Source organism: Microcaecilia unicolor, chromosome 3 (assembly GCF_901765095.1).
Source record: "Microcaecilia unicolor chromosome 3, aMicUni1.1, whole genome shotgun sequence".
In the NCBI taxonomy this organism is placed as follows: domain Eukaryota; kingdom Metazoa; phylum Chordata; class Amphibia; order Gymnophiona; family Siphonopidae; genus Microcaecilia; species Microcaecilia unicolor.
In genome coordinates, this window is record NC_044033.1 from 305,741,385 (window position 1) to 305,756,363 (window position 14,979).

At 45.4% G+C, this 14,979-nt stretch overlaps 1 protein-coding gene across 2 annotated transcripts in view; it reads right to left on the reverse strand.

Moving 5' to 3' along the window:
* SLC4A8 (solute carrier family 4 member 8) overlaps positions 1-14,979 on the reverse strand; it is a 492,841-nt gene that overhangs the window by 36,169 nt on the left and 441,693 nt on the right. For both annotated transcript variants that reach the window (XM_030198274.1, XM_030198272.1), the window contains exons 21-22: positions 11,953-12,126; positions 5,434-5,571 (exon numbers count right to left, since the gene is read on the reverse strand). In XM_030198274.1, the coding sequence (XP_030054134.1) occupies positions 5,434-5,571; positions 11,953-12,126 (312 nt within the window). The remainder of the gene's footprint in view (positions 1-5,433; positions 5,572-11,952; positions 12,127-14,979) is intronic.

A 14,979-nucleotide genomic window follows, 5' to 3' on the forward strand; every position in this document is an offset into this window, starting at 1 on the left:
CCTGGTGTTTTGCTACTCCAGCTAATCTTGGTCCATCATATCAGCCAACTCTAGTACACAGCTACACCAGCTATCTTGTATGCACAAATACGCTAGCCTCCTCTGGTGCACAACTTCTCTAGCTAGCTCTGGTACACAGATTCTCTCAGTTATCTCTAGTTCACAGCTATTCCATCTAGCTCTAGTGCATAGTTATTTCATCTGGCTCTAGCACTCAGCTATCCCAGTTAGTTTGAGCATACAGCTATTCCAGTTAGCTCAAGCGCATAGCTATTCTAGCTGGCTCTGGTGCTGGGCTATGTCAGCCAGCTAGTTTATAAACTTGCATGGATGTATCATTTGGCTTTGTGAGCCATCTATCTTGACCTTCTGCTCTAGATAGCTATATCACACAACTGCTCCAGCTGGTTGTATTACTCAGTGGTGCCACTCAGAAGTAAGGCATTTTTCTCCAGCTGCTAGTATTGTATAAGGGTTCCAGAGCTCTCAGACATATCTGCTCCACCTAATTCTATTGCTCGCCTGCTCCACCTGGATGGGTTGCTCAGTTGCTTGGTGGTCTTGCCCAGGTATGAAGCACAGCTATATTGTTTGGCTGCTCTGCCCGGCAGTGTGGTACAGCTGTGTCAACCAGATGAGAGTATTTTTTTGTGGCTCCAGTATCTTGATCTTGGATGACTCACTTGTTCCTAGCACTCTATTTTGGACTCCTTTCTGTCCTAGTGGATGAACAGTATTCCCTTCCTTGGCTGACTCAGCTATCGTCTTATTCCAGTTTCTGTTGTACTATGCAGTGCCTGCAGAGTTGATCCTTCTATATAGGGATGGATGAGCATCCAGCTTCCTTTGTACTCTACATAGGTTTAAGTGGATTATAAATGAATAAAACATAACCAAAACCATTATGCATAATGCACATGCCACATGCTATATTTTCCATTGGCACACTCCCTTTTTGTCATTTGGACATTTATTTACTATGTTATGTTAGCACGCTTATTTTCGAAAGAGAAGGACACCCATCTTTCAACACAAATCGGAAGATGGGCGTCTTTCTCCCAGGGTCACCCAAATCGGAATAATCGAAAGACAATTTTGGGCGTCCCCAACTGCTTTCCGTCGCGGGGACGACCAAAGTTCCCAGGGGCGTGTCGGAGGCATAACGAAGGCAGGACTTGGGCGTGCCTAACACATGGCCGTCCTCAACCCATAATGGGAAAAAAAGAGTGTCCCTGACGAACACTTGGACCACTTTACTTGGTCCTTTTTTTTTTACGACCAAGCCATGAAAAGGTGCTCGAACTGACCAGATGACCACTGGAGGGAATCGGGGATGACTTCCCCTTACTCCCCCAGTGGTCACTAACCCCCACCCAAAATAGTTTAAAAATATTTTGTGCCAGCCTCTATGCCAGCCTCAAATGTCATACCCGGGTCCATCGCAGCAGTATGCAGGCCCCTGGAGCGGTTTTAGTGGGTGCAGTGCATTTCAGGCAGGCGGACCCAGGCCCATCCCCCCACCGCACCGGTTACACTTGTGGTGGTAAATGTGAGCCCTCCAAAACCCACCACAAAGCCACTATACCCACATCTAGGTGCCCCCCTTCACCCGTAAGGGCTATGGTAGTGGTGTACAGTTGTGGGTAGTGGGTTTTGGGGGGGCTCAGCAAACAAGGTAAGGGAGCTATGTACCTGGGAGGTTTTCTGAAGTCCACTGCAGTGCCCCCTAGAGTGTCCAGTTGGTGTCCTGGCACGTCAGGAGGACCAGTGCACTACGAATGCTGGCTCCTCCCATGACCAACGGGCTTGCATTTGGTCGTTTCTGAGATGGGCATCCTTAGTTTCCATTATCGCCAAAAATCAGAAACGGCCAGGTCTAAGGATGACCATCTCTAGGGACGACTTAAATGTCAAGATTTGGGCATCCCCGACCATATTATCGAATCGAAAGATAGACGCCCATCTTGTTTCGTTAATACGGGTTTCCCCGCCCCTTTGCCGGGATGTCCTGCGAGGACATCCTCAGGAAAACTTGGGCGCCCCTTTCGATTATGCCTCTCCACATCTTCCTGGAGCAGGCTATTAGACTAAGGGCCTTATTTTCGAAAGTGATGGGCGCCCATATTTCGACCCAAATCGGGAGATGGGCGCCCATCTCGGTATAATCGAGAGCCGATTTTAGGCGCCTGCACCTGCATTCCGTCCCGGGAACAAACAAAGTTGATGGGGGCATGTTGGAGGTGTGGTGAAGGCAGGACTGGGGCGTGTTTATCGGCCAAGCAGAGATGGGCGCCTTCTGGCGATAATCGAAAAAAAATGGCCGTTTTTAGCAAGAATTTAGGTCACTTTTTTTGGACCCTTTTTTTTCACGAACAAGTCCCAAAAAAGTGCCCTAAATGACCAGATGACCACTGGAGGAAATCGGGGATGACCACCCCTGACTCCCCCAGTGGTCACTAACCCCCTCCCACCAAAAACCCCCCAACTTTAACAACTTTTTTTGCCAGCCTGTATGCCAACCTCAAATGCCATACCCAGCTCCATCACAGCAGTATGCACGTCCCTGGAGCAGTTGTTATTGGGTGCAGTGCACTTCAGGCAGGTGGACCCAGGCCCATCTCCCCCTACCTGTTACACTTGTGGTGGTTAATGTTGAGCCCTCCAAAACCCACTGTACCCACATGTAGGTGCCCCCCTTCACCCCTTAGGGCTATGGTAATGGTGTAGACTTGTGGGCAGTGGGTTTTGTGGGGATTTGGGGGGCTCAGCACACAAGGGAAGGGTGCTATGCACCTGGGAGCTATTTTAAATGTTTTTTTTAATTTGTAAAAGTGCCCCCTAGGGTGTCCAGTTGGTGTCCTGGCATGTGAAGGGGACCAGTGCACTGAATCCTGGCCCCTCCCACGACCCAATGCCTTGGATTTGTTCGTTTTTGAGTTGGGCGCCTTCGGTTTCCATTATCGCTGAAAACCGATAGCACCCATCTCAAAAGCCCAAATCCTAGGCATTTGCCCCGCACAACCCGTATTATAAAAAAAAAAGATGGGCGCCCATCTTTTTTCGAAAATACGGTTTGTCCCGCCCCTTCGCATGGCTGCCCAAGGAGATGGACGCCCATGGAGATGGGCACCCACTTTCAATTATGCCCCTCTGTGTTTATCAGGAATTCTTGTCTTAGTCCATATCTATAATCTTTGGACTTTCAGCCTCTTTTGGAGGCCTGTAAAGGGTGCTACTACTATGTCCTTCCACCCTTTCCCTATAATTACTACATTCTTCTTTGATGAAGGTCTTCTGGAGCAGACTCTTCTCTACTATCATATCTGTTCCTACTGCATTACAATGAATTAGGAAGCAAGAGTCTTTACCTTTAACATACTCATGGTCTTAGTGCCATTTAAGCTGAAAAGGGCAAAGAACCTAAGAAACCCCCTCAAGGTTCATAGGGAAAATCTTTCCTTTCCTTCCACTCCTATTCATGTTGCGTCACACTTGCCAACGCTTGTCTGCTAGTAGGCTACTGACAGGTTTCAGTGTCTATAGTTAATTCTTTCCTAGCAGATCAACTCTGGTACTGCCTTCCTTTGATGTTTATAGTATTCTGATCAAGGATCATGTCCTGCAGCTGGATCAGATCATTATTTCAAGGATGATCTTTGCTCCTCATTATTGCATAAATTCCAGCTTGTCTATTTTGCTGTTTATTTCAGTTTTTCTTCCTCAGGGGTTAATATTTCCTTTTCAAGAGAGAGGCTCTGGAAGTCTTCTCAGGTTCATCTTGGGTTCAAAATGTTGGCTGCTGCATCATCACTTTTGGTCTTGCACGCCAGACTGTTTGGACCTTATCTTTTACTCCCACCAACATACCACTTGTTCTGGTCTCGTATGGTCCTACCAGACCAGTCCAGTCCAGTCCAGAAACCGTCCTTTATAGTATGGTTGTTTTTGTTGTTTCCTTGCAATCCATTCTGTGGATAACATCATTTCTCAAGGGTATTGCCATAATGTATTATGTATCATGCATCTGATGCCAACAGAGTCTATGCCTAACTGGTTGGTAGATGTACTGGCTGAATGTGGCATTTTACCTTAACTATTCATTATGAAACAACACTTTGGACTTAAGCACCACTGCTTAGCTATTCATAATACTGAGCATTCAATGGCTGGACAATCCCCTTTAAGGCAAAAGCACATGGAACTACTTTCTTCCTCTGTCTCTGCACAAAACCCACTTGTTCTGGATTGGTCTGGTAGGACTAAAGGAAAGAAAATTATCAGGTAAGTCATAATTCTTCCTTCCTCTAGTTTGCACTTTCTCATTCTACAATGTCTGCCAGTAAAGAGAACACATCCAAGATCAGCATATTTCTATATACCTGTTGCTTTCCCTGGTATTAAGTAACATTGCTGGTGCATGTGACATGATTGCTTCTCCAGGTCAGATATTTGCTATCAACTGCAATGAGCTCAGCTCTGATATTGTCCTGGCAGCCGGCAAGTAATCCTCATCACTCAGCTATCTCTGTTAAAATATCACTGCCTCTAACTGCATCCAAACACATAACTTGCCCCATAGATAAGCATAGAGGGTGAGAAAGCAAATTTATTACAGCAGGCAGGGAAAGTGGGCTTGGAATTTTTTTCTCTGAAGCCAATTTTTATGCTTCTGTGAAAGAGAAGCCTCACAGAGGTAAAACACAACCACTTCGACTTCTCTTTTCTGTTCCATTTTAGAAATTGGTCACAGTCCCTGAAAGAAGGAGGGGGTGGGCATAATCTCAACCATTCAACAATACCAAAAACTATAGGTCAGGCTCAGACAACACATGTACTGAGTTCCAGAAGGAGATGCAGTTTGTATCCAAGGACTGTCACTGTGATGATTGTGTCAGATGGGGAATTTATAAAACAGATAAAATCTCTTGACAGATGTCAATGAAGCCCTGTGGTGTTATAGCCCAGTTGTGATAGAAGCCCCCTCCCTAAAAAAAAGGGAAGGAAACTGTCAGACTCCAAACTCCTTTCCTTCTGGAAAAGGGAAAAAATCACTAATTAACCATATTTAGTCATTAGGCTTAGTTTAATGGTGTGGGATCCTTAAAACTTCTGACATTTAAGTTTCTCTCGTCCCTCACCTCTCTCATGTTCATCACTATCAATTAGTTACCACTTGAAATACTTTAAATCTTAAGACTGACTTATTTTCTGGCCTCCATACTCCCCCAAGTCTATTTTCCTGGAAAGCTGCTGTTTTTACTAGAAATGCATTCTTAATACTCCAGCATAATGTACAATGTATGGGTAAAAAATACTGTAAGGCTGGATGAGAACTGAACACCCAGCAAATGGATAGATGGTAACTCTCCAACTCTTCTTCCCCTCCCCCACACACTATGTCCTCTTTGCACACATGGTTTGCAGAATGGTCACCTCTTCCTGCTTGGTCTTATTTTTGGCATCCTCCAGCTTCTTCTTCTTGCTCTCCGGCATGAGGTCATCGAGCCAGCTCAGCTCCCGGTTGGAGAAGCAGAAATCCATGACCTTGCGCACAAAAACCAGTGCCAGAACCTGCAACAGGAAAAGGATCACATATTTGAAACAGAAGAAAGTTAATATACATATTTTAAATAAATAAATATCATTGTTTTCCTACAGGAATTAGTGAGACTTTACACTTATATGTCTTGTGCTCTGCATGCATCTCTGAGGTCTTCCTGCTGGATAGCTCTACTTTGGGGGGGAAGTTATTAATGTGGACTACTCGTGATTGGTTATTTTGCTGTTAGCCCCAGTTATTAGTAGCTAGGTCTCATTGCATAAAGTCCATACCTGAAAGAATGCACTGTGATCTGAAACTGCAGTCACCACACTTACTGCCTACCAACCTAGCCTTGCCTACTTGTTTATGTACATAAAAGTACATACACTGTGAAACAGCATGTGTATTAATCCACATATAGGATGCGGGACACTATTGTCATGTACTCTTATCTCCTTATGAAGAAGATTCATGTATAAAGAACTAAAGTGGAGGAGTGGCCTAGTGGTTAGAGCACCAGTCTTGCAATCCAGAAGTGGCTGGTTCAAATCCCACTGCTGCTCCTTGTGATCTTGGGCAAGTCACTTAATCCTCCATTGCCTCAGGTACAAACTTAGATTGTAAGCCCTTCTGGGACAGAGAAATATACAGTGTACCTGAATGTAACTCACCTTGAGCTACTACTGAAAAAGATGTGAGCAAAATCTAATTAAATAAATACCAGGCCTTACTGCTGCTCTCAGTATGTAAGTTTCACTGTCCAGTGAATTGAGCAGCAATATGCAATCATTTGAAACAACATGGGACATGACATTTCATGATAAAACAACAGAAAAACCCCTGAACTTTCAAGGTTTTTTTTGTATGTTGTTCATAGTGCCCATTCTTCCAAGAGTGCACGCATTTTTGAAACAGTGTGCACTTTTTGCAAAGAGGGCATACTCTTTCTGAAAGAATGTGCATTCCTTCCTGAAAGTGCGTGCACATGTGAACCAACATGCATGTGCGAATAGTGCAGTGCACCCTTTCTGAAAGAGTATGCCCTCATTGCAAACAGTGTGCACTCTTTGTTGAAAGTACGCACTCTTTGATGTTGCTCCGGAAATGAAAAAAGAGGAACCCTAGCACCAAACAAAACAGAAATTTCAGAAAATGACAAGGGAAATGATATAACACAAAAATGTTTGGGCTGCACATCCCTAGAATTGAGAAGATATGTAAAACTCGTAAATGATATAATCTTAATGTGGCCAGACAGGTAGAAAAAACAACAGTGAAAGCTGGAGAACACACCTTCAAAAAGATAAACAGGATGGAATCAGTCCAGAAAGCGACTACTAAAATGGTCAGTGATCTCAATATGTAGTCTTTGGAAGAAAGGCGGGAGAGGGGAGATATGATAGAGACAGTTAAATACCTACGTGGCATAAATGCACAAGAGGCGAGTCTCTGGAATAAGGAGGCATAAGGGGGGAGGTGGAAGCGGCAGACTCAGAAGTAGCATGAGGAAATACTTCTTCATAGAAAGGGTGGTGAATTAGTGGAATGGCCTCTGGGTGGAGATGAAAACTATATCAGAATTCAAGAAAGCTTGGAAAAAGTAAATAAGATTGCTAAGGGACTGAAAGGTAGTAGTAGATGGTATGTGTGGGCAGAATAGATAGGCAATATGGTCTTTATCTGCCTACATTTTTTGATGTTTCTATGTAAATGGTGCTTGTAGAAAATGTGGGCAGGAAATTGGCAAACTGCTTTCTGAGAAGTTCTGAGAGAAGAGGACATTTCTCTGGTAAGTGAACACTATTTTGCTTTGTGCTTTGGGAACTTAAAGATTGGGGTTTAAAGGAGGAATTGTAGGTTAATGATAGGCAAATTTTATCAACTAATCTCCATAGTCTTTACCCCTTGGTTTTAAAATCTTTGTACACAACATTAACAGATAGACTCTAGCAGGCACTGCAGGATCTAGTTTAGTCTTCCCACCCCTAGGACAACTCTTCATTTATAGTCAGTTATTGTAATTAGGGTAACAAGCAAGGAGTGCTCTTACAGAGTTTTAAATACATTTCATTAATATCTAAGAAGGAAACACTAAATAAATCATACAATATACTATATAAACTAAAAGACATTTTTATATTAGGCTAATATCCTAAATACTATAGGAAGTTTTAAATTATTGAAAAACTCAAAAACACTAAGATGGAGTCAGCAGTCCAGCAGCGAGAGGGGTGCTATCCAGTCTTTTGCATTGAGTGTCACATGTATGATTATCTCTAAGTTGGTGAGTAGTCATATGTGTGTGCCTGATGCAAATAGCTCCTAGCTCTCAGAGAACGTGTCCGTTCTCTTGAGGCTAGAGTAGCAGACTTGGTGGAGCTGAGGGAGACAGAGAGGTACATAGAGGACACCTACAGGGATGTTGTAGAGAAGTCTCATCTCCAGTCTGGTAGCCCCTGTACTACCTTAGAGGAGGGAGGTCTTCTAGAAGGAGAGCATCACCCTGGTGAAGTAGGAAGTACTCCTGTAGCCAGGACCTGCCCACCAGGGGATGTACTATCCTCTCGCACCAAGGATATGTCTCCAAGTGCTGCCCGGGAGGGAAGGGTTAGGACAGCTGTTGTAGTTGGTGATTCGATCATTAGGCACGTGGGTACCAATGGCATAGGAAAATGTGGGAGAGAGGTTCTGGAAGCCAAATTTAGACTCTTAGGTAGAAAGCTCAAATCCAGAACCTCTAGGGTAGCATTTTCTGAAATGCTACCCGTTCCATGCGCAGGGCCCAAGAGACAGGCAGAGCTCCGGAGTCTCAATGCGTGGATGAGACAATGGTGCAGGGAGGAGGGTTTTAGATTTGTTAGGAACTGGGCAACATTCTGGGAAGGGGCATAGGCGCCTGGTATAAGAGGCTTGGGGAGGCTAGCCAGAAGTGCAGCAAGGGCGGGGCGGTGGGGGCGGACTGCCCAGGGTGCAGCTCGTGAGGGGGTGCTGCCTTGAACATCTCCCTTCCTCCATGGAGTCCAGACTATGCGATCTTTACCCCCCTCCGACTAGTGCGGTATCACTTCTCTCCTTCCGCTCCTGTCACGTTCGAGGCTTCCTTCCGGTAGCAGCAGCAGCATCAGCAATGATGTAAGCACTGCTTTCAGCCTGCCCCAGAAGCACTCTCTGTACAGCTTCCCGCGTAGGAGGGACGCTGTCCAGACAAGGCTTCAGGGGCAGGCTGAAAGCAGCGCTTACATCATTGCTGATGCTGCTGCTGCTAACGGAAGGAAGCCTCAAAGTTGAAAGACGATGTGACAGGAGCGGAGGGGGAGAAGCGATACCGCACCAGTCCGGCGGGGGGGGGGGGGGGGGGAAGCAATGCCAGCCAGCTGCCAGACCAAAGGGAAAGGAGGGTGGAGAGAGGAGGATGTGAGATGCCACATCTAAGGGGAAGAGGGAGGAAGGAAAGCAATGGAAGGCATGGGAATGGGAAAAGGGGGGGTGGAGAAAGGAGTGAGAGTGATGGAAGCAAGAAGGGGAGGGAAGAGAAAGCTGGGATGCATGAGGGAGAGGAGAGATGCATGAGGACACTGGAGGAGAGAGAGAGAAAGTGGAAATGCAGGGGAGAGCCAGGGACATGCAAAAGAGCAGAGGAGAGCCAGAGAGAGATGGGGAGAGAAAGAGGGGAGAGCCAGAGAGAGATGGGGAGAGAAAGAGAGGACATGGAAGAGAGCAGGGGAGAGCCAGAGAGAAGATGCTGGATGGAAGAGGGGTACAGAGAGAGAGAGAGAGAGATTAGTGGAAAGATGGGGAGAGAAAGAGGGGACATGGGCAGGAGAGAGAGAGAGAAGCTGCTGGGGAGAAACTGGGGGAGACCCTAGCTGTCAGACAGAGAAATGCTGAATGAAAGGAGGGAGAAAGAGGGAAAATGCTGGAAGGAGGGGGCAGAAAGACGGAAGACACTGGACGTAAGGGTAGGGAGGGAAAGAGGAAAGACACTAGAAGGATGGGGACAGAGAGGACATGCTGAATGGAAAAGGGTCGAGAGAACTGTTTAGAAGGAAGGGGAGATAGAGGGAGACAATGGATGGAAGGAGAGGGAGACAATAGACGGAAGGATTGGGAGGGGGTAATGGGTAGAAGGATGGAGAGAGAAAGAGGGATGACACTGGATGGAAGGGTAGAAGGGAAAGAGGGAAGGTGCTGGACATGGATGGATGGAGGGGAGGGAGGGAAGAGAGGAGAAATCTGGACATGGATGGAGTGGAGGGCAGGGAAGAGAGGAGAAATGTTGGACAAGTATGGAGGGAAGGAAAGACAAAGGAAGGAGATGCACACGGATGGAGTGGACGGGAGAGAGGAGAAATGCTGGACATGGATGGAGGGGAGGGAAGACAGAGGAAGTACATGCACATGGATGGAGGGGAGGGGGAAAATGCTGGATATGGATGGAGGGAAAATTGCTGAATTTAAGGGCTGGGTTGGAACACTTTGAGGGCAGATGCTGAAACTGGAGAAAGGATAGGGACAGGGCTACAGATGGTAGACAGGACGCATAAGGACACAGGAGGATGGTGGACATGTTGAGAGAAAAAATATCAAATGGAAAGAAGACATTGGGACCAAAGCAAATAGAAAAAACTAAATGATCAGACAACAAAGGTAGAAAAAAGTATTCAGAATTTATTAACTGGAATATGTCAGCTTTTGGAAATGTGCATCTGTGATATTTTGCATGTAAGTTTCAACTTTTCTAGTATTGCTGCATGCTGAGTCTGACTTCTTGAGGTAACTTTCCAGTTTTGCCTTCATATCTGTTGTGTCATGTGTTTTTCATGTGTAATCATGGTGCAGTATTCTACTACTGTGAAGTATTTACAGCCCTTTTTGGCTTTTTTTTTTTTGTTTCACTAGGTTGTGTACTGGTGTTTTAGAGCCCGGTGTAATTACAGTGCTGCCTTTCCACGCATAAGGTTGTAGCTCGTCCTGTCCTTGGAATTACTGCTGTTATGGTTTGCTAAGGTTATGAGTGTGTTTTTGCACAAGTTTGTGTATAGTGTTTTGCAGTGGAGAGATTGTGTATTGGCCTTACTGAGGTGGCACCAAAAATTCAGAAAGGGTTTTAGAGCCAAAATCATGACACACTACCTCTTGAAGGATCTACATATAGTCGTTAATAAAAGGAGCTCATTGTGAACACTATCCACCCTAAAAGGGTGTTTTGTGGCATTACATGAGAATTGTGATATTATGATTCCTTGTTTCATATTGTTGACGGTCTGAAATTTCCATATGGGTGGTATATTGGTGTATTAGGGTCTGCCTAGTGTTATGGTACAGTAAGGTTCTGAGTGTGTTTCTGCACAAATTTGTGCATAGTGTTTTACAGTTGAGCGATTGTGGTTAGTATATGCTTTGAGCAACCACTTTATTCTTTGACATATGATACATATCTAATATCAAAATTTTATAAAAGGTATTAATTGTGACTATTTTATTTTTACTTATTTTTTTCTGTGTTAATTGTGGCTATAAGCTCCGCCCCTAACCCCGCCCCCTTTAGCCTACCCAAACAGTTGGGCCACTGACCGCCTATGGGAAGGGGGAGCCTATTCCGAAAGGATGGGCTCCGCCTTACCCAGGGTGGGACCAGGCTGCTGGCATCGGCTTTTAAGAAGGAGATAGAGCAGCTTTTAAAATAGGTCTATCCTGTAATGAAACTCAAAAAGGGTCAGAACTGTTACACAAATGACTGGACTAGAAACAATGGGAGGGAGAATTAAAAAGAGAGGAAAAATCTGTGGGTATGTGTGAATAAAGGGATCATGGCACAAGGCTGGTATTACTGGTTCCACCTGAGCTGGAAGGAGAAAAAAGTCAGGCCAAAAAAATAAAGGGGCCCTTGTACAAAGGCAAAACAGCACTACTGCCAGGCATGCCCAGGCACCCTGTGGTAGTTTTGGTTTTGCTGCACGCCGTTTCCCGCGCTAGAAAATCGGGTAGCATGGGCACAATGCTGTGCGCTGCCTGATTACCGCACAAGTATTGTGTGAGCCCTTAATGCCTCCTAAATAGGAGGCGGTAGGGGCTCGGGTAGTAATTGCAGTGCGATAATTTGGAAATTAGTACGTGGCCATTAACAGAAAATATTGAAATAAGGCCATTTTCGAGCAGCACTGAAAGTGGCTGGAACACGTGGAAACCCATGTGCCATAACTACCGCTAGCCATTTTTTAGCATGGCTTAGTAAAAGGACCCCAAAGTGTCTTGTTTTTTTCATTAAATATAAGGCAGTAGAAAAATGCAAATCTAATTTATTGATCAACTTCACAACTTCCTTGGATATGTTCCTACATGGTAGGAAAACTTTAAAGTGAATGGCACACAGGTTGCCCACTCTGTCACTATTTCTAAAAAGATTTTACCATCATGGGAAAGACGATGGCAGCGGGAGACACTTTAATGACCCACAGCAAGACCAGACATGTCAACTGGATGATGGTGAACAGGTGCACTTTCCGCAATGGCACATGCCGCAAGTAGATGAAGTCAGGCTGGTGTTTTGCTGGCATCCCGAAGAGTGTCAGTCTGTCAAAGAACTGCAAGACACAATTTAATAGGCAGAAGAGATGAAATCCACAAATAGTAGTGTAAGGCAGTATATCCCATTATAGCTTACATTAGTGTACAAGCAGAAAATTACACATCAGGAGAGATCCTTATTTTCAAGAATCCAAATTCCAGTACTGTCCTTGACATTGGGAAAATTGCTACATCTTCAAATGCATCACTCTTAATCCTGACTCTACTATTAATTTTGTTCTATGACTTAGGAAAGAGTTCTGTTTTTTCTACATCTCCCTGTATGTCAGTCTTCAGAGGCAGCAGAATGCTTTTTTGTTTGGGGGTGCCCAAGTTCCACCCACCACTCCAGTCCCAACCCCTCCCCAAACCCTTTCATATCATTCCATAGCCCCCCATGGCATCCCAGCATCTCTCTTTCCCTCCCTCCCTCTCATCCCACCCCCCATGGTGTCCAGCATTTCTCTCTTTCAACCCTCCTCCCATGGTCTCCAATATCTCTGCTTTTCCTCCCCCTCAACTCCCTTCCCCCATGGTCTCCAGCATCTCTGCCTTCCCTCCCTTTCAACCCCCTCCCCAATGGTCTCCAGCATCTCTGCCTTTCCTCCCTTTCAACCCCCTCCCCAATGGTCTCCAGCATCTCTGCCTTTCATTCTCCTCAACCCCTTTCCCAAGATCTCCAGCATCTCTGCCCTACCTCCCTCTCAACCCCCCTCCCCATGGTCTCTAGTATCTATCTTCCCTCCCACAAGGTCTCCAGATTTCTCTCCTTCCCTCACTCTCAACTTCCTCCCTCCCATGGTCTCCAACATCTTTCTCTTTTCCCCCACCCATGGCATTCAGCATTCTCCTTCCCTCCTTCTGTCCCCCTCCTGCCCATGGTATCCAGCATTCCCCCCTCCCCTTCCCCTCTTCAGCAAATCTCTTCTTCCTTTCTTCCTTCCACCTCTTGCCCATGGTATCCAACATTCAAGTTTCAAGTTTATTGATACTCGATATACCGCCAATTAGAAGATTACTATCTAGGCAGTTTACATTTCTCCTTCCTTTTCCACTTCCACTCTTCAACAAATCTCTCCTTCCCCCTTCTGTCCATGGTGTCCAGCATTCCCCTCCCCTTCCCCTCTTTCCCATCTCTCATTCCCTTCTTCCTTCCCCCTCCTGCCTATGGTCTTAATCCTGGCTCTACCACTAATTTTTGTTCTATGACTTAGGGAAGTGTGCTGTTTTTTTAAAAAATACTTTTCCCTGTGTGTCAGTTAGTCTTAATCCTGGAGGTGATATGGAGAGGCATTTTCGATATGATTAAGTCCAACTTTGGATGATTTGCTTAAAACCTCCAAAATTCAAGTGGGGAATATAGACTTTTGAAACAGAAAAACATATATTTTTTTTCCGAAAATGGCTATTTTCTGGATGTTTTGTGCTCAAAACGCGTTCCATTTTTGAAAAAAATGCATCCAAGTGAAAAACGTAGAAAATCAAGCCATTGGGATGAAGGAGGGGCCAGCATTTTTAGTAGACTGGTCCCCAAGACATCCCAGGACAGCAGCGGGGCACCCTAGGGGGGCACCGCGGTGGACTTCATATAAATGCTCCCAGGTACACATCTCACTGTTGATCACTTATATTGCCTGCTGAGCCCTCCAAAACCCACCAAAAAGCCACTGCCCCAACTGTACCCCACTACTATATCCCTTATGGATGAATGGGGCACCTATATGTGGGTACAGTTGGTTTCTGGTGAATGTGGGAGGGCTCTCAGTTTTCACCACAAGTGTAACAGGTAAGGGGAGGTATGGGCCTGGGTCCACCTGTCTACAGTACATTGCATCAACCACTAGACTACTCCAGGGACCTGCATGCTGCACTAATAGGCCTGGTCATAACATCTGAAGCTGGTATAGTGACCACTGGGGGAATAAAGGGGGGGGGGTCATCCCTGATTCCCTCTAGTTGTCATCTGGTCATTTAGGGCACCTTTATGTGGCTTATTTGTTCTAAAAACAGGTCTACTACTACTACTACTACTATTTAACATTTCTAAAGCGCTACCAGGGTTACGCAGCGCTGTACAATCTAACAAAGAAGGACAGTCCCTGCTCAAAGGAGCTTACAATCTAAAGGACAAAAAAAGTGCAGTCAATCAAATTGGGGGCAGTCTAGATTTCCTGGATAGAGGTACAATGGTTAGGTGCCGAAAACGACATTGAAGAGGTGGGCTTTGAGCAAGGATTTGAAGATGGGCAGGGAGAGGCCTTGGCGTATGGGCTCAGGGAGTTTATTCCAAGCATAGGGTGAGGCAAGGCAGAAAGGGTGGAGCCTGGAGTTGGCGGTGGTGGAGAAGGGTACTGAGAGGAGGGATTTGTCCTGTGAGCGGAGGTTAAGAGTAGGAGCGTAAGGGGAGATAAGAGTAGAGAGGTAATGAGGGGCTACAGATTGAGTGCATTTGTAGGTTAGTAGGAGAAGCTTGAACTGTATGCGGTACCTGATCGGAAGCCAGTGAAGTCTAGACCAAAATGTTGAAGCTTCAGCCCTAGACATTTCCATTTTGTTCCATTCTGGCTGTAAAACATCTAAGTGTTAGAAACACCCTAATCCCACCCCTGAAACACCTCTGACATGCCCCTTGTGATTTGGACAAACTGCAGATGAATTACATAGATAAACATCTGCAGAACAGGTTTCAAAAATAATGATTTGGATGTTTTTGTGAGAAAAACATCCAAATGCTGCTTTATGCCACTTTTTAGATATTTTTCTCTTTTGAAAACAAGCCCCTTAGTAAAACAGACAATTTTATTGCTAATATAACAGAGCTTACAACAATACATTTTCCCCAGCGTGCCTCATCTCTAGTTCCACATTCA